Source organism: Choloepus didactylus, chromosome 20, assembly GCF_015220235.1.
Source record: "Choloepus didactylus isolate mChoDid1 chromosome 20, mChoDid1.pri, whole genome shotgun sequence".
NCBI lineage: Eukaryota > Metazoa > Chordata > Mammalia > Pilosa > Megalonychidae > Choloepus > Choloepus didactylus.
In genome coordinates, this window is record NC_051326.1 from 55,523,470 (window position 1) to 55,544,735 (window position 21,266).

The 21,266-nt window shown below is 40.6% G+C and overlaps 1 protein-coding gene across 2 annotated transcripts in view; it reads left to right on the forward strand.

The window, feature by feature from the left end:
• RNF144A (ring finger protein 144A) overlaps positions 1-21,266 on the forward strand; it is a 138,135-nt gene that overhangs the window by 70,341 nt on the left and 46,528 nt on the right. For both annotated transcript variants that reach the window (XM_037813070.1, XM_037813071.1), the window contains one exon: positions 17,696-17,841. In XM_037813070.1, the coding sequence (XP_037668998.1) occupies positions 17,707-17,841 (135 nt within the window). In that variant the 5' untranslated portion in view covers positions 17,696-17,706. The remainder of the gene's footprint in view (positions 1-17,695; positions 17,842-21,266) is intronic.

The window sequence follows — 21,266 nt, forward strand, 5'->3', positions numbered from 1 at the left end:
ATGTGGCTCACAAATTTATTTAAATATATATATTGAAGTCCTGCTCACCTTTGTACTGTCCATTATCTCCATCATCCAGCCCTTCCTTTCCCTCAGAGGTAACTGTTTTCATTATAATCTCGGGTGTTCATCTAGTTTCTTTATGCAAGTACAATTATACACGGAGCTTACACACAGTTAAGCATATAATTTGTACTCTTCTTTACTTTGCTGTATCTTACTTAATACATTTTTCAGATCTTTCCTTGTTAATGCATAGAAAGCATCCTCATCCTTTTCTATAGTTGGATAGTATTCCATTGGGGGAAATGTCCCATGGTTGATTTGACCAGTTCCCTACTGATGACATTTGGGTTGCTTTCAGTCTTTTGGTGATACAAACAAGATGACAGTGACTGACTTTGTACACCGGTCAGGTGCATTTAAGTGGGATTGTTGGGTCAGTGGGTAAATGTAGATACAATTTTTGTACACATCGACATGTATCCCCTTCATTGGTTGTATCATTTTGAATTCCTATCAGTAATATAAGAAAGTGTCTACTAACCCACAGTCTCCTCAACAGCATATGTTACCAAACACTTCAGTTTTTCCAATTTGATAGTTGAGAAATAGTATCCACTTCTCTTCTGATGAGCGTGTGGATTTGAGGGCTGTTTTTTTCCCTTTGAACTGTCTCCTCTTGTACTTTGATCATTTTCTATTAAACTGTTTCTCTTTTACTTCTCAGTTTCTAAAACTCAACGCAATAGATTGTTTGTCTGGGGAATGTTTTGCAAATCTCTTTTTCATTTTGTTATTTGTTTTGACTTTCCTTGGCCTTGCAGAAATTTTTTAAATTTATATATGTAATGAAATATTGAAGGAAGAAAAATAATTTCTCACTATTCTCATCAAACAGTGATTTTATGTGTGTGACCATAGTGGCTATCATAATGAGCATACGGGCGTATGGCTTTATACTCATTTTTCACTCACCAGAATTATATCGTAAAGTTGATTGGTTCACACTGCAAAATGTCATTCTATGGCACACATTTTCCAATCTCTTTTTACTGTTTTGACATCCCTTTTTAAAATTTACAGCAATGAACTGTCAGCCTTTTAATATTGTAGGATATGCTCTAATGAGCACTTTCATGCCACTGATTTTTTATTATATTGATGAATTCCAAGAAATGGGGTTACTTGATGAAATTATTTAAATAATTTCAGGTCCTTGATACATGTTGCATATTGCCTGTCAACAGTGCTGTCACATAGTATATTTTCATAAGCTATTTTTGTGTTTCTCCATCACTGTAACCAAATTATTATAATTTTAAAAACCTTTAGTAGAAAATAAGCCCCATCATTTTTCACGAGTACATCAGAGTTCAGACAGCTTAGGAGATGTGTCAATGTCACAGAGCCGGCTAAAGACAAGACTAGGAACAGAATCTGGGTCTACATGTGTTCAGCATGTCAAAGCACAGACCACTGGACATGATTCTTGTGAAAATTTTAGCATAACTCATTGGACCGAAATCAACACTGAACATTTAGCTAGTATTTTTATTTCACTGCAGAGAAAATCACACCTGTTTCCTAGTAGTTACTCAGTTGTCCACTCAGAAAATACTTACTTTCTGCATGTAGTACGTTGCCCAAGGTAGTTAATATTATATAGGTATAAAATGCTCCCATTACTAGGAAGCTTTTGGTGTAGTAGAAGAAGTAAACCTTTTAACCGCAGAAGGTTAAATAGCATTGTTTCCCTTGTTTTTTTTCCAAGTGGTGAGTTTGGGAGTGTCAAATAAGTTTTATTGGCCATTATTCATGGAGAAACTACTCTGGGCTAGGGATATTGTGCAACTTCTTGGGATGTAGTATAGTGAACAAAGCAAATAAAAATAACTGACCTCATGGAGTGTGTGCCAGTTTGAATGTATTATGTCCCCCAAAATGCCATTATCTTTGAAGCAGTCTTGTGTGGGCAGATGTATTAGTGTTGATTAGATTGTAATTCTTTGAGTGTTTCCATGGAGATGTGCCCCACCCAACTGTAGGTGATAACTCTGATTAGATAATTTCCATGGAGGTGTGGGTCCACCCATTCAGCATGGGCCTTGATTAGTTTACCAGAGCACTATATACGCTCAGACAGAAGGAGCAAGCTTGCTACAGCCAAGAGGGACACTTTGAAGAATGCACAAGAGCTGACAGAGGAGCTGTAACTTACAGAGACATTTTAGAGATGGCCTTTGAAACAGATTTTTACTCTGAAGAAGCTAAGAGAGGACAAATGTCCCAAGAGCAACTGAGAGTGACATTTTGAAGAGAAGCTGCAGCCCAGAGAGGAACATCCTGGGAGAAAGCCATTCTGAAACCAGAACTCCAGAGCAGATGCCAGCCACATGCCTTCCCAGCTAACAGGTTTTCCGGATGCCATTGGCCATCCTCCAGTGAAGGTACCCGATTGCTGATGTGTTACCTTGGACACTTTATGGCCTTAAGACTGTAACTGTGTAACCAAATAAAACCCCTTTTATAAAAGCCAATCCATTTCTGGTATTTTGTATTCCGGCAGCATTAGCAAACTGGAACAGAGTGTTGTGTATATTCTGGAAGGAGAGTCAGAAAATAAACAAGGTAAGTTAAACAATAGACAGCAATAAGTGCTGAAAAGAAATGTATAGCAGTGATGGCAGATATGAAGCATTGACTGAGAGTGGTTGAGGAGTTTGAATTTAATATGGCATCACTGGGGAGTCAGTGGAAGTTTTCGTGTAGGGGAGAGCCTGATGAAATAGTGTCATTGGCAGTTACGCAGTTGGCTATGGTACCCAGAGATGCAGCCATTCCAGCCTCCTAACCCTCATTGTCTTTACACAGGGGATAAGCAGACCAGTTTGGAAGGGGAGATGTTGACAGCTGTGAGGCAAGGAAACCTGAGGTTTTACTCAGTCTTGTAGAATATGGATCTCCTTCTTTCTGGACTATCAAGAAGTTTGTAAATGGCCCTTTATGTGTTGGAGGCCTGTTGGACAAAGTGGGCTTACTTTGGTTTTTTTGGAGCTATAATTCTATGCTAACAATTCTCAAGTGGCCTAGAGTTTTACATCCTTAAGAGTACATAGTCCCATTAGACCCATTATTGTGTCAACAACTATGTACTTCCCTAAAACAGATGTTTAAGGCTGTTCCATGTGTGTTCATCACGACTAATGCCTCCAAGCACAGGAATACCTGACAGAGGTTCTAAGAGTAAAAACACAAGTTGTGACATTGTCCTGGAAATAAATGTGCTTTCTAGACTTGTGTTGTGATGGATATTCCCAGAAGGACGACTTCTCTCACCTTGGAAGACTGTTTTCAGGTTGCCATTGATGTTTTCTTGGGAATAATTTGAAGTTCACATCTTGGTTTCCCTTCAGGAAAGGTTGCATCAGTTTATTTGATTACGTTCAATTCCCTCAAGGTTGGGCTTTGAACAAAGCTCAGTGTTCAGGAAACAAATTAATTGGTTCTGCAGTTTGAGCACTGACGCCCTGTTCATTTTGGGGTTTTCCTCCTCTCTTTGTGAATATTTTCTTTAAATTAAAGCTTTGCTTCTGCACCTCTGGGGATCATCGCCATCATGTCAGAAATAATTTTGGGTAAGTTTTGTGGTTGATTTTTTTTGTCTTCCATTGTTCACGATATTGTCTAGGTAAAGGATGGAAAGCGGGGATGGATGACGTGTTGGCTATTGCTGAGATGTGGGGCTAAGGAAAGTTGGAAAGGTAAATCTCTTCTGAAGGGGTGGAATGGAGCAGTGATGGATGGTGCCTTGTCTGCTTCTAGCACGGACTCTTCCTGCCCTCACCATCTTGGCCAAACCTCTTCACCTCTGGTTTTCTGTTCTGTACAAGGACATGGTGATGGCCCAGCCTTCCTCACAGAGTTCTTAGGAGATTTAAATGAGATAATGGCTGTTTTTAATTTTTCAGTTATTAAGAGATAAATTCTCTGGCATTGCCTGCAGGGGAATGCAGAGAAGATGCTCCATGTAGTTATGATCCAATCTCTCATCAGAGAAGTTGCCCAGAAGATTTATCTCTACATCTAACCAGATAAATGGTCTCTTATTACCATCATTAAGCCAAATGCCTTATTTAACTGGAGGGCATTTGGCTTAACAAAAAAAGTTTTCGTCTCAGGAGCAGAAAGTTTTTCATTTTAAAAAGGTAGCTTTTTTGTTGTTGTTGTTTGTTTTTTCCCCCGGCAAAGGGTGGCCTCCTTAGTATTTCTAAATGTGGAACAGCCAATTTAGCAATTGCACCTTTGTATACAGGGAACAGGTAGGTACTGGGGGGCTGAAAGAGTAGCTATTGTTAACCAACAAACTTTTTAAGTTCCACCAAAAGCCACTAACTCACCATTGTGCAGTTGGGGAAATGGGTGTGTGTGTGCACCCAGGAGGCGTCTAGAGTCCGAACGTTGAGTGTGTGGAAAGAATATGGGCTTTGCAAGTCCCAAGGTTTGGGTTAGGATCCCGGATTTACCACTTGTTCCCTTGAGACCTTGGACAAATAATTTATCCTTTTGAAGCCTCCATTCTTAATCTGTTGAAGATAATTGTGTGATTCCATATCTCTATAGTAGTGATTGGATGAATTGCAAAATATAAAGTGCTCTATGGGATGGTAGACACCACCACAGCTGATCATAAGTGTATTACAAGATGCTGTTCAGCATTAGTTGATCAGGGATTAGTAGATTGGAGAACCTCTTATATTTTATCAGTTTGGGGGATAACGTGGTATCACATTCGCTTGGCTCCTTTGGTCACTGGAGGAGAGAATGGTCCTATTCACTCCTAGAAAGCAGGCATTGCCCATTTGATCCTAGTATTTTTTTTTTTCCTCCCTAATTAATTAGGCAGTAAAGGAGCCAGAATAGACCCATATTTTTCTTTGACGATGTCTTTTAAATTGTATGAGATACTTATAAAAATATTTCCCCTCATAGAACTTACATTCTTGTTGGGAGAGACAAACAAATGATAAATGAGGTCACACATGGTATGCCAGGGAATGGTGATGGAGTAAAGAGGGTCAGGGGATATGGAGTGATGGGGGTGGTGGCCGTAGGGGGTACTAGATGTTTTATGTAGGTGATCAGGTAATTGAAAGGAAGTGGGAGTTTTAGGGGGCTGCAGGCCGCTGTGCTTCAGAAGCCGGAAAGATGAGTGACATTCTTGTCACAGCTGTCATACTGCTAAAATGACATGGGATGCTTTAGGCTTATTGCACTAAAATGGGGAACCTCCAGATAGTTCTTAGACCATCATTACTTTGGAGAAATAGTTGAGGCTTTGTGGAGTAGAATTCCATAGACTCTGCCCAAATCATGGCACAGTAGGCTGTAATTTATCAGTGATTAAAAGTTAGCTGTGATTACATCCAAAGAAAGAAATGAGAATTTGGAGATAGCAGGAAAGATATTTCTCACAGAAATGTTAACCTTTTCCAATTAAGTGAAAATCACTCCTGTTCTTGGTTCTGCTTGTGTCTCCCATGCTTTGTAGATGTCAGATGTCACCGCTTCCAGATTTAATTACACGGAGATTGAACGTGGTCCCAATTACTAGGTGGATCTCAGTTTTTACGTTTTCTTGTTCCCAATGTGAGCTACTTAGCATGCCCCAAATAGTAGAGGGAGAATTAAAAGGCTCCTGTCTTCTTTCCCATAAGAAGTCCCCAAGAGGCCAAATGTGTGTGCTGTGGACCCTCTGTCTGGAACAAATTCTCAGGAGCCTATAAGTCTGTATGAGCTAGAGTGCTAAAAACAGGAAAGAACAGAATTTACATTCAACATCATAAATCACTGTCACATTGTATGGAGACAGTGAGAGATGGGATCCAAATCTCTGTGTGTTTCCTTTCATTCTTTCTAACATCAGGCAGCCTATTACTACGCAGATTTTAAGGATGCGGGTGGATCAAGTTCCTCTGTTCATACTGACCCCTAACTTACTCTCATGGGAGATGTCTAACAGGATTTGCTTTATTGTTTGTGAGCCTTGTTCAGGAATCCTATTCTACTGGCCCCATTCACAGAATCTTAGATGCTGGGATAGGAAGACTTATTTGTAAAGAATATGATAATAAATAGTTCTGGCTTTTGTGCCCTAAATGTCTTTGTTTTTTGTTTTATAACGTTTAAAAATGTAAAAAGTGTTTTTAACTAGAGGGCTGTACAAAAGGAAGCCTGGTCCATAGTTGATGGACCCCTGCTAGAAAGACTTTAAGGAGTTACATATATCTTGTCCAGAACTTCCTTGCCTTATAACTGATTATATGGTACATCTACTTTACAGGAAAGGAGAAAGCCTGGGCTCAGAGGGGTTCATTGATCTCCCCAAAGTCCTGCGGGTAATTAATGGTGAAGCTCTCATACCAACCCCTCGACCTGTTCCTTCCCTAGACTTCTCAGTAATGGTCCTTCCATTTCCTTAGGTCAGATACCTTGGGTTACCCTTGACCCCTTTATTTCTCTCATGCCCATCACCAAACTGTCAGCACATTCTGGAGGCTCTTCTTTCCAAATAGATCTAGAATGTGGCCACTTGTCATCATCCCCGTTTGTCATTGCATCATACTGGGCAGACACCTCCCAACTGGTAGCTCTGCTTCTGCCTCTACCCTCTTGTGTGTAGGACACCTGATACACAACTTCAGCACCAGTTCTCCCAGTAGCGCATCTCCTTTTCCTCTGCTTTGGTTTTTCCACTTGCACCTATTACCAGCTAATGTGCTGTATATTTAACTGCCCATTTTATTTATCTTATTTTATTTATTTATTTATTTATTTATTTATTTATTTATTTATTTATTTTCTGTATTCCCACGAGAATATAATTTCCCCCAAGGACTAGAATATTTGTCTGCTCTGTTCATTATATTTCTAGTAACTACAAGAGTGCCTAGAATACAATAAGTGCTCAAAAATATGTTTAATTAATTAATGCCTGAAAAAAGATGTCTGCCGTTTGCTATAGCATGTGTGAATTCAGTAATACTTTCAGAGGAAATGATGTTTTATTCATCCCAATAGCATCGGTATGGATTTGAAAAACAGGAGTGTGCCAGATATTTGTTTCTCAGTATATTCTCTGTCTTCTGAAAATTATCTTGGTTGTTGCATGGAAGGCTCCTAGTAGAACCTAAGCTGGGAATCATTTTTCCCTCTTTATTTTGAACCTTTCATTGAGTCCCTTATCTCATCCTGTTGGTTTTTGTCTTCAGTCTGTCAGATATTTTTACCTCCCTCATAGGAATCATGATTCAGTTCTTATCTCACCTACAAAGTTTAAATCAATTTATCCCTTTTCTCTCATCTGTTCCACATCCAGCTATTAGAAAGCAAAGACAGAATCCAAGTAAACTCATTATAAGAAATTTAGAACTTGAAATATCGGTGCAGTAGGAAATGTGTTCTGTGTATTTGGAAGTCCCAAATTTTACCTGATTTTCTGGCTGGAATAAGTGAAATAAGTCAAAGCCACAGCTTAATATTAACGAAATTGTGATTCCACAGTCCTCCTCTTTTGTTCTCATTTCTTAGAGTCAACGAGAAACATGGGAGGGGCAGGGGATCAGGATTGGGGCTAACCATAAGCAGGGATCCCCGCACTGGGTAGGTTAGGGTGGGCTCCCCACAAACCACCCCCCATGGACCCTAAACCTTCCTTTCCTCACCTTTCCACAGTGCTCCCTCCACAGCCATCCAGTGTGCATTTTATACTCTAGTCATTTCAAAGTTTTCTTTGAACAGGTCCCTTGCCTATTTTATACCTTTTATTTCATTCCTTCTTCTTTGCAAGCAGATCTTCAAGGGCAGGTTTTAACTACAGCAAAAAAGACTTCAATTATTATGTGGGTTGGCTGCTCTGTCCGTGGCTTTTGTAATCTCATGTTTAGACCAGTGTTTAGAATATTATAAAAAACTAATGCCAGTTTGTAAAATAACTAGTAGTGAAGAAGTGAAAAGTTAGAGAAATGGAAATATAAGACTCAGAATGGGAGTGGGACCTCTGGAGGTGGAATTACGTGTGAGATCTTAGAAAAGCAAGGATGGTGAACATTTAGATGGTTTAATAGAGAGCACACGACTCATAGTCGCGGGTTTATCCTGTTCCCTGATCTATAGTTACAGAGTTTTAAATCTTGAAAGCATATTTTATCACTCTGTCACTCTGAGGTTCATCCTCTGCCAATGTGGAAGGTCTTTTGTTGCTCCAGCCACATAAGCATGACACCTCTCACCAGTGAGCTAAATTACAGAAATTACAGGTTTTTAGGTGTACATAAGGAGTGGGGGTTTCATAGTCTTAAGGAAAGTAACTACTGAGAGGAATCCTTGGGGCATCCCTTCCACTCAGCTTCCTCGGCTTGCAGATGAGGTCACACGGGTCCATGGATGGAAAGCGACAGCCTCAGGGTCACACAGTCAGTTAGCAGCAGAGCTGAGATTTGAACCCAGGTTCCTTGAATCCTCATACAGTCCAGTTTCGACCCTACTTCTTGTTTCCTCCTCCATAACGTCTTGTCCCAGTACCTCAAGGTATTGACAGGCTCCAAATCCAGAAATTTCCCAGGCTCATTGTCCCAGTAACAAGGTTTCTGTTTGCTGCCTTGAAGGAAAAAGTAATTGTGCCTGGGCTACCACCCAGGGCGAAGCAAGCCAAAGGCTTGTTCCCAAACCACTCCTACCGCCAGCCAGTAGGGACTTAAAGGCACACGCACACATACACACAAATGCAGTGACAGCAAAAACCAGTCTCCTTCACCCCACAAATTGTTCTTTGTTTGAATGAGTACGATTAATATCAATTCAAAGCAGAGAACTGGGGTGGCACACTGCTATGCAAATTTTATCATAAATGTCAGTATATTCTACTGCTTTTTCCTATTTATAGAGAGAGAGAGATAATGACTTACTATGTCACCAGCAAGATTTGGCAATGATACCTTAAGGGGAGTTCATTATCAGATAGAAAGAGGTGGTGCTGGGGTGGGGGAGGCAGGGATTGCTTTCAGCAAATCCCTAAACAACTCTGACGGAGGAAATTGTTTCTAAAATGAAGAACGATCCTGAGATGTTTGATTTCTAAAGCACTGCTCTCTGGTAGTAGATGTGTAATGTTTATGTGGACAAATTGGAGTTTGAATCAGAGGCTCTTTGTGTTCTCCTCTGCATTTAATTCCTGAACAGGGGTCAGAAAGTGTGTCTGTGTCTGGGTCATCTGTGGAAAGCAGACCATAATGTTGAAGCTAACGAGAAATTTTAAGCATGCATGTGGAGTATTTTTCAGAGCTCTAGGGAAGGATTGCTTCAACTGTTAAGATCTTAGGAAAAAAGAAAATGAGCTCTCTGCCATGAATTCCAATTTTTTTTTCTCCGTGACAAGAAGTCTGCAAGAGAGGCTGCTTCTGGAAGCAAGGCTACAGATCTGCTGAAGGCCAGAGGGGAAGTATTTCAAGGCAAGAGCCTCGGCTGCTGGTTGAAATTTCTCTAAGGTCATTTGCAGCAGGCTTTTCTGTTGTATATGTGGCGTTTCCTTCTTACATCCTCACCCCCTGCCTCCCCAAGCCTCCTGGAGCTTGCTGTGGGAAGGCTTGCTCATGCAGCTTCTCTCACCAGCCTTGGCTTTTCTGTGTGGGAAAGTGCAGGCTTTGGCTGGACGAAGGGGACAACACACAGCTCTGCATGGTGGTGGGCCTTTCTGTGAAAGGAAGCCATTCAGTTTAAGTGGACATTCCACTCAACCCACTCTAGCGAGTTCACTGTCCACTTGTGGTTGCTGTGCTCCAAAGCTGAGATGTTCCAATTGGCTGAAGTCCTGTTCCCCCTCACATATGCAGATGTATTTTAAAAGGTGCAGAGCACACACAACCTCCACATAGTTCCATTTCTGGGGTTCTTTCTCCAGTGTATCTGTTAAGGACTGTCCCCATGGAAAATGACTGCACAATAGGTTGATGCCGTTGCTCTGGTGCCTGGGTCCTTCTGGGTGATTGTGCCTGCTTGTCCCTTCCCTACTTGACTGCAAAATCTGAATTTAGGAAAGCCTCGGTGTGAGATGACGAAGAACAACCCAGAACAGTGCTTTCTTTTGCTTTTCTTTTTTTCCTGCCTCCCCCTCCCCCCCAACACAGAACCTTTATCTTCTGTGGTAGTGCTTGAGAGCTTGGGAAAATGTTTTGTGGACAAATTGAGCTTTACTCACCACTTTTCCAGGACTATCATGGTGTCCATTAGCATATCAAAAACTGCAAAGAGTTTGATGGTTAAAAAGAAACAGACAAACCTGCTGAACTTTATTTAATCCAGTCTTTCTCAGAATTTTATTGTCACACAATAAGTTTGAGGAAGATGCTGGCTTAAAATATTTACTCTTCCCACTTGAATCTACTTTTTAGTAGGTTTCTTGGGGTGGGTTTAAATGGAGATAGTGAAGGGTTTTTTTTTTTTTTTTGGTTTCGTTTGGTTTTATTATTATTTATAATAAATTTTTAATTTTAGGACAGTTTTAAATTTACAGAAAACATGTAAAGATGATACAAACAGTTCCCATATACACTACACCTAGTTTCCTTCTATTATTAACATTTTACGTTAGTGTGGTGTGTTAGTTATAATTAATGAACCAGTATTGACTTATGATTACTAAGTGAAGTCCAGCCTTATTCGTATTTCCTTAGTTTTTACCTGATGTCCTTTCTCTGTTCCAGGATCTCATCCAGGATATTGCATTACATTTAGTCGTCATGTTTCCTTAGACTTCTCTTGGCTGTGACAGTTTCTCAGACTTTCCTTGTTCTAGATGTCCTTGACAGTTTTGAAGAATGCTGGCCAGGTATTTTGTAGACTGTTCCTCAATTGGGAATTATTTGGTGTTTTTCTCATGATTAGACTGAGGAAGAAAACCGCAGAGGTAAAGTGCCATTTTTATCAGATCCTGTTGAGGGCACACAACACAACTGTTGATGTTGACCTTGATCACCTGGCTCAGGTAGTGATTGCCCGTTTTCTCCACTGTAAATTTACTCTTTTTTTTTTTTTTTTTTAATCCCCTGTCCATGCTATATTCTTTGGAGGGAGGTCACTATGCATCATCCCTACTCGGAGAGTGGGGAGATCCCTTAGCAATGTGCATTTAAGATTCATCCATCCTTGAAGGTGGAATAGCTACACAAATATTTTGAAATTCTTCTCTGTGGGAGATTTGTCTTTTCTCCTCCATGTATTTATATATTCAGTCATTTCTTTTTCAGTATGGACTGATGGATATTTATTTTATATTTGGGTTATCCTTCAATACTAGTTTGTCGCTCAGATTGTCCCAGTGTTAGCCAGTTGGCCCCACTATGTACCGCTTTGACATACCCTCATCGTTGTGGTTGTTTGTTCATTTGCTTGCTTATTTTGAGCACTTCCTTGCTTTGTGGTGCTGTAAGATTCTCTGGGATCATCATCTACTGCCCCAGTTCTAGAATCAGCTGTTTCTCCAAGAGACTTCGGTGCATTTTATTGGAGCATGTATGCTAGATGTGCTTATCGCAAACTGGAGTGCATTGTTTCTAGACTTACTAGCTGACCTAGCAAGGAAATATATGCATGGATGCTTTCTATTTATAACCATCATGACCATGAGTTCATACCAATGTCTCCTATACTCTATTCCATTACCATGTAGATTATTCTAGCTTCCTCCTCCTGCTTATCTGTAACCCACTCCAGTGATAAGAAACCTGGTTCCCATCATCTGCTATCCTTTTACTTGATTTCTCAATCCCAGTATATAGAGTATTTAAAAATTTACTTAGGTCAGCATTTTTTCCCTACCCCTTCAGTGAGGTTGCTTCATACATGTGTAATACAGTTAGATTCTTTCCTCACATTCTGTATTATGTTCTGGGATCCCCTGACTTCCTGAATGATTTTTTTTTTTTTAAATCTGCTTCTGTCAAGGTTTGCTCCCTGTTGTGTGAAGTTTTATGGGTTTTGATAAATGCATGGCATCAGGTATCTACCATTATAGTATCATACAGAATAGTTCCACTGACCTAAAAAATATCTGCGCTTCACCTACTCAACCCTTTCTTCTCTACCCAACACACTGGCAACCACTGATCTTTACCAACTTTCTATTTTGCTTTTTCCAGAATGTCATGTAATATAAATCAAACAGTATGTAGCCTATTTAAATTGGCCTCTTCACTTAGAAATGTACATTTAAGATTCATCCATTTCTTTGTGTGGCTTGACAGCTCATTCTTTTGTATCAATGAATAGTATTCTTTTTTACGGCGGTACCAGGTTGTTTATCCATTCACCTATTGAAGGCCATCTTGGTTGTCTCAACTTTTAGGCCAATAGGAATAAAGCTGCTATAAATACTCCTGTGCAGGTTTTTATGTGAGCATTTGTTTTCACATTAGTTGGATAAATACATACCTAGGAGCATGATTGCTGGAAATATAGTAAGGTTTTGTCAGGGAGTTGTGGACAGCTGCTTTGGAGGGGATGATAGCTGAGTATTTTCCTAAAGGATCCTGAAACCATACGCTTGGATAAGTCAACAGCTCTATAGCCAACTTTCAACCCAACCACCATTCTCATATTCTACTGCCCCTGACAGCTCCAAATTATAAAGATGTTGCTGTCTACAGCCACTGCCAACCTGGAAGCACTCAAGGTAGGTCTTCGATGCTCAGAGACAGAATTGAAATGAGTCTACCTTGTGTATCTACAAACCCAGAAAAGCTCCATTCTCAGTCGGTCCATGAGGATAATCAAATACCTGTGCCTTGGAGTCATACAGATGACCACTGAACAGCTGTGTGGGCTTGAGCAAGTGGCCCTCATCCTCTCCATACCTGTCAAACTGGAAGAAGAGCCAACAATTAAAGTCTCTGGATCATTGTGAGGATCGAATGAAATAATGAATGAAAGTACATAACACAATGCCTGATGCACTTTAAGCAGTGTGTGTATATATACCAGAGTATGTGCCTGTGACTAATACTGTCCAGAAGAGTATAAAAGAGCCCTTGCCTCTGAATAATGTCTTATCAAGTTGGTGAGACAAATCAATATATATGGTCTAATTGGAATGGCACCCTTACCCTGAGGGAGTCATGGTAAAGAGTAAATGAAAGTTCATATGCAGAATCTGGCACAACGACTGACAAGAAAAGACTGCTCAGTTGGGGGTACTTATGGGACGCACTGCACTTGGTGTGCTCAAATCCACGTGGGCTTCAGAATTAGTTGGAGCTGGGTGGGAAAGGGCATCAAGTGCAGTGATTTAGACCAGGGCTTCTCAAACTTTGATGTGATTCAAGATCTCCTAAAAGGCTGGCTAAAACACAGACTGCTGTGCTCCACCCCCATAGTTTCTGATTCAGTAGAATTTCTCCGGGCCCAAGAAGTTGCATTCTAAGAAGTTCTCAGGCAAGGCTGATGCTTCTGGTCCAGGGAATACATTTTGAGAACCACCCCAGTAGACTCGGAAAAAGGAGAGAGAGCTGAGGGGTTCAGGAAAATCAGGGAATATGTCACAGAGCAACTGGGACTGATGCTCGGCTTGAAGGATTGGTAGGATTTGGAGAAGTTCATGGAGAAGGGGAAAGTTTGCTGGATAAGAAACATGGGTGTGATTGAGTCATCTGTAGTAAAGCAGAGACATGTTGGGAGGGAGTCATGAGAGTGAAAGTGATACCTACTGACTGAGAGCGGCTTTTCCTTCCCCTTCTTTGCTTTGAGGGGTGAATGTAGAGAGAATAGGGGTCCACTGAGGCCCAGGGACGGAGTTTCTGGTCAAATAACACATTTGGTCTTATGTTGATGATGCTGTTTATCTCCCTTCTCCCTTAATGGATTCTTTTCCCTTCTAGCTCTTTCTCCTCCTTGTACCCACCTCTTCCATCACTGTTCATAACCCCTTGCACAGAGTAGTGCTTAATCAGCAACTCCCCCTGTAAACATTTTGAATTGCTTAAATTGAGTAATACTTATAATCGCCCAGATGCTCTTAAAATAGTTTGTTTCTGCATATGACTTGACATTCACATTAAGAAACCAAAGACTGCTTTTATTTCTTTTATTGTGCATTGTGATTCTCTTAGCAAATTCCTATTCCAAGTTTGTAGCTGTTCAGTGTTTGCAAAAGCATATTAATCCCATCATGTTTGTGGGGAAGGTGCATGCAGGGTTTAGATAATATATACCTTTTTTTTTTAATATAAAATATAGTCCTGTAGCTGCCACCATTTGAATCATGACTTTGAGCACACCCCAGAGAGAGAGAATCCTGACTCAGCTGCCAAGAAACAGAATGTGAACTGCTTCAGGACTCGCTCATGAGGTTGGGGTAGAATGTTGAGGTGGTACTGCCTGAAGTGAGGGACCTTGGGCTGCCATGTCCCTGTGTAGCAGGAAGTTGCATTGTCTAGGGGTCAAGTAGAAATCATGGTCAAGGAAGAAAGGAAGCCAGAGGGGTCAAGCCCTCCAAGCTGTATGAAAGGTCTCATCAGACAGGCTGTCAGCAGGAAGTTGAGCCAAGCTCAGAAGCTGGGAAGAGAGAATAGTCTGGGAAATGGAAAACAAGATAGGATGGGGCAAGAGGTTTAGATTGAAACTATAAATAGGTTGTGGTGACAGGAAACTTTTCACATGATGCTATTGTGCCCAGGACTTGCAGTGGGGAAATGGGAGACAGGGTTCAAGGTCTGGAAGTTGAGTGGGTTAAGCACTAGAATTCTGGCATTCTATAATGCAGTTGGGTGTGATGCCCTAATTTGTACCATGCTGCACAGATGATGATGATAATAAAGTATGAAGCATTAGGAAGTTTTGGTGTTTGCTTCAAGCAAAAATTGCAACCATCAGACTAAAAAAAAAAAAACACACACACATAAAAAGACTCATTTTATTATATAATTTTCCAACAGAGAAACTTTTCCCTTCACTTTTTTCTATATAAGTTAAAGTCCAGATTCTTCAACTTTACATATAATAATGGCTTCTAGTTACTGAGCACCTAATATGTCCCAGAAACTTTAAATATGTTACTTCTTACTCCCTCTACACAACAGTTATAGTGGTGTGTAGTAGGTGTTTGAAGGGGTGTAAAAAAAAAACTAAACTAAAGTTCCTATAGTTTAAGTAGTTTGTCCAAAATTACACAACCAAATAGCAGAACAAGAATTTAAACCCAAGTCTGCATGATTTAAAAGTGTGAGTTCTTTAGAACTAAAATGGCTGCCTTGTGCTCTGCAGATCCTCTGTATCTTTACAACAATGTCAAAGCAAACAGGCCCGAACTCTACATGTCTGACAAGCCTATAGCCAGCCAGTGCTTCCTTGGAAATATTTCCAGTCTTGAGTGATTTCTGTAGCCCATCGCAAACCTGCAATGCTTTTGGTGTAGTTTTCAGACCCCTTTGAGAGCTAGCTTGCATTCTGAGTCAAGGCGTAATTGACACTGTTCAAACAACTTTAGGATATGGTGCTTGAAAAAACATCATTCAAGTATGAATTTAAAGGATGCAGGGAAATAGAAAGAAAAACATCATAGCCCATGATCCCAGGGACCCAGAAAACTCTTGCTGACATTTGAAATACTAATAAGAAATATGTATTCAGGTTGCACAGAAATGTCCCAAATGAAAATGGGCTTGGGGAGGTAAGAAGCCTCGATCCTGTTACCCTATGCACCACTGGATAGCTGTGTGACCCCACAAATCATCTAATTGTTCTGAGCCTGTTGGCTTGAGGTTAAATTATGAGGTTTGTTTAAATTATCTTCATGTCCCCAACCAATCCAAAAATTATCTGAGTTTGTGTCAGAGTCCTTTTGTAACAATAGAAATTACACTTATTTTAGAGTAAGTTATTTACAGTCTCTGACTGCACTCGGAAGGTCCCGCTTTGTCCTTGCTTCTGCCCTTTTCCCTACCGTGAATGCTTATTTCCCATCCTTACTCCCAACCCAGATTCTGCCTGGCTCAGCTACCACTTTGCTTTCAATAATTACTCTCATTTGCTTGAGTTCTTATTGGCCAGGATCTCCTCCCTCTTATCTCTTACATTTGTTTCACTCATGTTACTTTTTCACGTGGAGTTTTATCTTCTCCCTGTAAGAGTTTATACATTAAGTCTCTTCCTTCTGCATCACATGTATTTTCTCTTTCCCAGAGGAATTGGAACTGAGTTTGGCAAGTGGTGTGTCCTAAGTAAGTATTTGCTTGATGACACTCAGCGACCTATGGACCTATGCCTAACAAAACCTGAGAAAGAGATGTAAATGAATAATAATAAGAAGAAGAATGGTAATAATAATGATAATAATAAAATTATCAGGACAACTGTTTGACCCTGGCATTACCTTACACAAATGATGATGAAATTCAACACCTAATTGCAGAGAAGGGTGGCGAAATCAGACTCTTTCTTGCAGGTTGATAAAACTGTGGCTAAATGAAATACCTCAAGAAGTGAAGAAATGGAACTGATTTTTATTGAGCATTTACTATGCATGCAAGGCTCTTTATATATATGATATGTATTATCTCTTTTAATCCAGTGAGATAGGGTTTAGCAATCCTATCATACAACTGAGCAAACTGAGGCTGAAAATGGTTAAGTAACTGTATACTGTGCCAGTTGTGGGCAGAATGAGTTTTGATCACAAAGCACTGAGTTTATTCTGCCTCTACCACCCCTGCCATCTGGTGAAAGATGTTAGGGCTTTTCTTCCTGCTCTTTTGATACGAAATATAACCTCCCCTCAAAACTCAGGACTCACCTCCCCCTTAAGGTTCTTTCTGACTATTCTAGTCCCTCATTTTCCTCATCTTTTCCATGTGTCTTTAGCACTAATTTGACACGTAATCACATTGTGTCCCCTCTTATCACTTAACTTTTTAATTGTCAAAGTTGGTCCTGAATTGAATCTGAAGATTTGAAGGTGGGAACTGTGTCTCAGACATCTTCCCACACTGCCAAGAACCTAGAGCTGTTTTGTTTACACTGCTGGCCATTGGTTGATGTTTTGTTTTGTACTCCTTTTCCTTCATGTTCTGTATCTTTGTTATTATATACACAACCCTGTGCTGTACGGGACAAAGTTAGACAAGGCAAGCCCTGTTTTTTACGTCCTCTGTAACTAGTAGGGAATGCAGGTATCTCTTGGTATCGAAATCTGTTCAGCTCCTCAGTTCAGAGAACAGGTTTAGAGCTGAAGGACACTGCATTCACTAAATCAATTTGGATGCTGAGTTTTAGAGATCAAGTAGTGAGAGTTCAGATGGCCAGGGAGCATGTGAAATTTTATCTGTATCTTATGCAGTTCTGAGTTTGGGGAGGATGGGTTTGGGGAACAAAGGATGGAGTGAAAGTATGGGGCTGGGGTTTGCCCTTTCAGGAGAAGATATGAACATTCCTGTTAAAATTTAAAGGAGACACCCACAAGACTCAAGCCAGAGCCCCTGGCTCAAATTTCTCAAAGCAGTCCAGTGAGTTCTTCCTAAAATCCCAAGCCCTAGCGAAAGAAAAATCCAGCCACCTCCTTTGCCCCACAGGAGAATGTGATCCCTGCCTTTGGTTCTGAATGGAAAGCATGAGTGGGGAGGTTTGACGTAACGTGCATTTCTCATTTCAGACTGCTCTGCAATGACCACAGCGAGGTACCGGCCTACGTGGGACCTGGCCCTCGACCCGCTCGTGTCCTGCAAGCTCTGTCTCGGAGAATATCCAGTGGAGCAGATGACGACATTAGCCCAGTGCCAGTGCATCTTCTGTACTCTGGTTGGTCTTTTTGAATGGTTCAGATGTTGAAAGTAATTTCTCGTGATATGCATTTTGCTCTAGATTTTATGGACACCAGGCCTACCTTTGGCCTAATTTTTGCTTAATGATGGAGTCTCCTTTCTGAGGTTTTGACATGGTTTTATTAAGGAGATTCTTCTCTAATTCAGTCAGGCTCCCAAAGTAGAAAATTCCTGTAAATGTTGCTTGTGAGGCCAAAGCAATCACTTAAAAAACAGAATTTCAGAACCTGGCAACGTAATTTAGAAAACCTTACTGTGGCATGAGTTCTCCTTTCTAGAAAGAAAAAGCTTTCCCACACCTCATTTTAAATGTAATTGAATAATTGTGTGATTGACATTATAGCAGTGCTAATATAATGATTGTGTGTACCTAGAATATTCAGTTATTAGTGTCACCTCTCATTGTTTTGGTGCTAAATTAGAATGCATATATCTTGAAAACACATTTAGATTTCCTTCAGATGAAGCCAACATTGTGTTCAGGGCCAAATGATCTGCTTTCAGTGAATACACGGACTTCTCTTTTCTTTTCATTAGCTCTGACAAACTCAAGATTTTATCCATCAGAAAAGAAAAATGAGGTTTTAGAGTTTATTTTCAGTTAATCACATTTCATTTGGCTTTCTTCCCGCTCAAGGAATGAGGAAAAAAAAAAGAAAAAAAAAGGAAAGGGAACTTTCTTCAAACTATAAGAAAATAAAAGTTGCTTCTTAGTAACTACTGTTATAAATAGATCTTATAGAGAGCCTGCCTAAGTATTTTTAAATGCCCAGATTTATAGCTCTCACTCAGTCTTTCTTAGCCTTTTGCACTAGGTGTATTCTTTCTTCTTGCCCTTGTTTTACAGACTATTTCATTTGTGTCTCATGGTCTCCTTGTGATATGGGCACAGCCAATATTGTTATCTCTATTTTATGAATAGAGACTGAGCTTTACAAATGATTTGGGTCTATGTCTTATGATTTTTTTCTTTATGCCTGACTGACTTTCTTAAGATCAGAAGAATGTCTGGCTCATCTGAATCCTCTACCCCCAACATCTACCTTAGAACAGGACTCGTAATTACTAATCAATACAGGCTCACTGAATTCAATTGAAGTGAATCTATTTCAATATTTGTAGTTAACATTTAAAATGTGCCTCATTAAATCCCCAGGAAAATAACTTCAACCTAGAGGAAAGGAAATTGCTTTTGACGTTCATTTGAGATGGGAGGTTGGGGGTGAGACAGATTGGAAGATGGTGGAGGCAGAACTCCCTGCAATTAACAAAATGAATTGGACTCCTTTTACATTTCCAAAGGATGAGCTAGGATTAAACCAAGCTTGTCAAAATGTATTAAATAATTAGCTTTATGCAAAATTGATTCCGTCTTGCCTGAAGGGCAGCATTCCACAGTAGATTCCCCTTTCATAGATTTGCCTTTGGACGTGTTCGCTGTTAAGTCACCTGCACATTGTCACCAGACAATGGCTTCACGAAGCTGTGGTTTGTGTTCCTTTCCTTGAAACCTTCCACTTCTCCTGTCCTTTTGGGCAAGGCTTTCTTTTTTTCTTTCTGTATTAGGTTTTTTATTTCTACAGAATCGTACTAAAGATAAATAAGCAACTCCAATTCAGAGCAAACACAGGTCAATGAATGTGAAAGCAGGAAAATTGTACTGTTTTCTTACAGAGGGGTTGCTGGGGTGGAAAATATTGCACCTTTCATCTGTGAATCACTGTGGTATGAATCAAAGGAAGCCCCTTTGTGTTGACAGATGGAGAATGAGGGTGGGGTGCAGGACCCATGTGTCTCGATTTCTTGGCCATGCGCCTTCCCCTCTCTGTGTTGACTTCAAGTCATTCCTGGCCCAGGGCAGACGATGGTGAAGGGCCCCAAGACCAGAGGTGTCCTAACTGTCCTTTTCCTGGGGGACAGACCTGGGAAGGTGTAAAAGAGTAAGTAAGGAGAGATGATGTAAGACTGAAAGGAGGCATTCTTAAAAAAGTAGTTACCAAAGAATCACAGTTAAGTTCTGAGGAAAGCTTGGTGTTTGGGGTCGGGCTTTCCTGGGTTGAAAGGCCAGCTCACTTCTTACTTCAGAGAGCCTCATTTACTCCATCTCGGTGGAGATACAAACGGCTTCCCTGGCAGGGTGGTTGTGGAATCCAAAGGGAAGGACACAGAAGACGTGTCTCTCACGTGGTAGGTAATCAACAGGCCCAGCTCCTTCTCATTTCAGCCTAGCTCCTTCTCATTTTGCTTCTGAGTTTGGGCTTAGGACCACAGAGGACAATTTGGGGTGTTTTTCCCAAATGTGTGTTCTGAGGAACATTGGCCCTAAAAGATGGACTAAAAAAACGATTTTTGTTTTGGTGTAATGGGTTTGCTAAACACTGCATACTATACCCCTTCCTGTGTACCCTCTACCAAGATATTCCAAAGGCCAAGTAGAAGGAAGAAAGCACTGAGAAATCCACCAGTAGAGACTAATTGTTTATTTAACCTGCATTTCCTTTATTTATGTGAGCACGAAAATTTTTTTGCCTATCAGTTACTAATATACCACTGCCATGAAAAAAGTTCTGGCAGAGTTTAATTGCTTGGAGGGCGCATGGGCTTTATGATGGGCGAGTGTAGCCTTCTTATCTGTGATTTTGAGGAGGACACAGAGGGCCTGGGCAGTGGGTAGTCTGTGGGACATGACTTGGGCAGGAGGGTAAGTGTATTGGATGAAGAGTCACAGTGATTCAACAAACTTTCCTAGCACCGAACATATTCTAGGTACTATACCAGACTTTGAAGATTTGAAACCCACTGGATATGTCTACAGGGTTCATTTTGGCTGAGTGTGAAAATGAAACTTTAAAGGGCCAAATGTAAACTTGAATATGTGTGTGCAAAAAAAAATATATATATGTATACGTATAACCAACAGTTTCTGTGCAAAAGAACTAAAAGGAGAGAAAGGGTTGTTGCCACACTTCAAAATAGGGCAGCTGTGATCCTTCCAGAAAAGCCAAAATCTCACTTCATCTTCCCAACCAGTTATATAGCCCTGTGTGTGCAGTGGCCTAGGGGATTCCCGATGGACCAGAATCTAAAATGTGTAAGACATTACAAGCTTAAAACAGGGCCTATGAAGACAATTTTGTACTTGCTGCAGGGCATGTGGCCTCACTCTTGGGGGTATGCAGTGGCTCCCCGATTCTCCTCTGTCACTTCTGGAGTGGACCATTTTGAGAAGCACTGGGCTGTGTGGAAAATGATACAGTGTGTGTGTATATGTGTGTTTGTGTGTGTTTGTCTATGTGATGTCCGGATCAGCCAGAATGGGGTAGGAATCCCAAGCCATAGTGGTTTAGAACTTAAAAGGTTTACTTCTTGCCCAGGTTATATTCAGTCTTGGGTTGGAGGAGG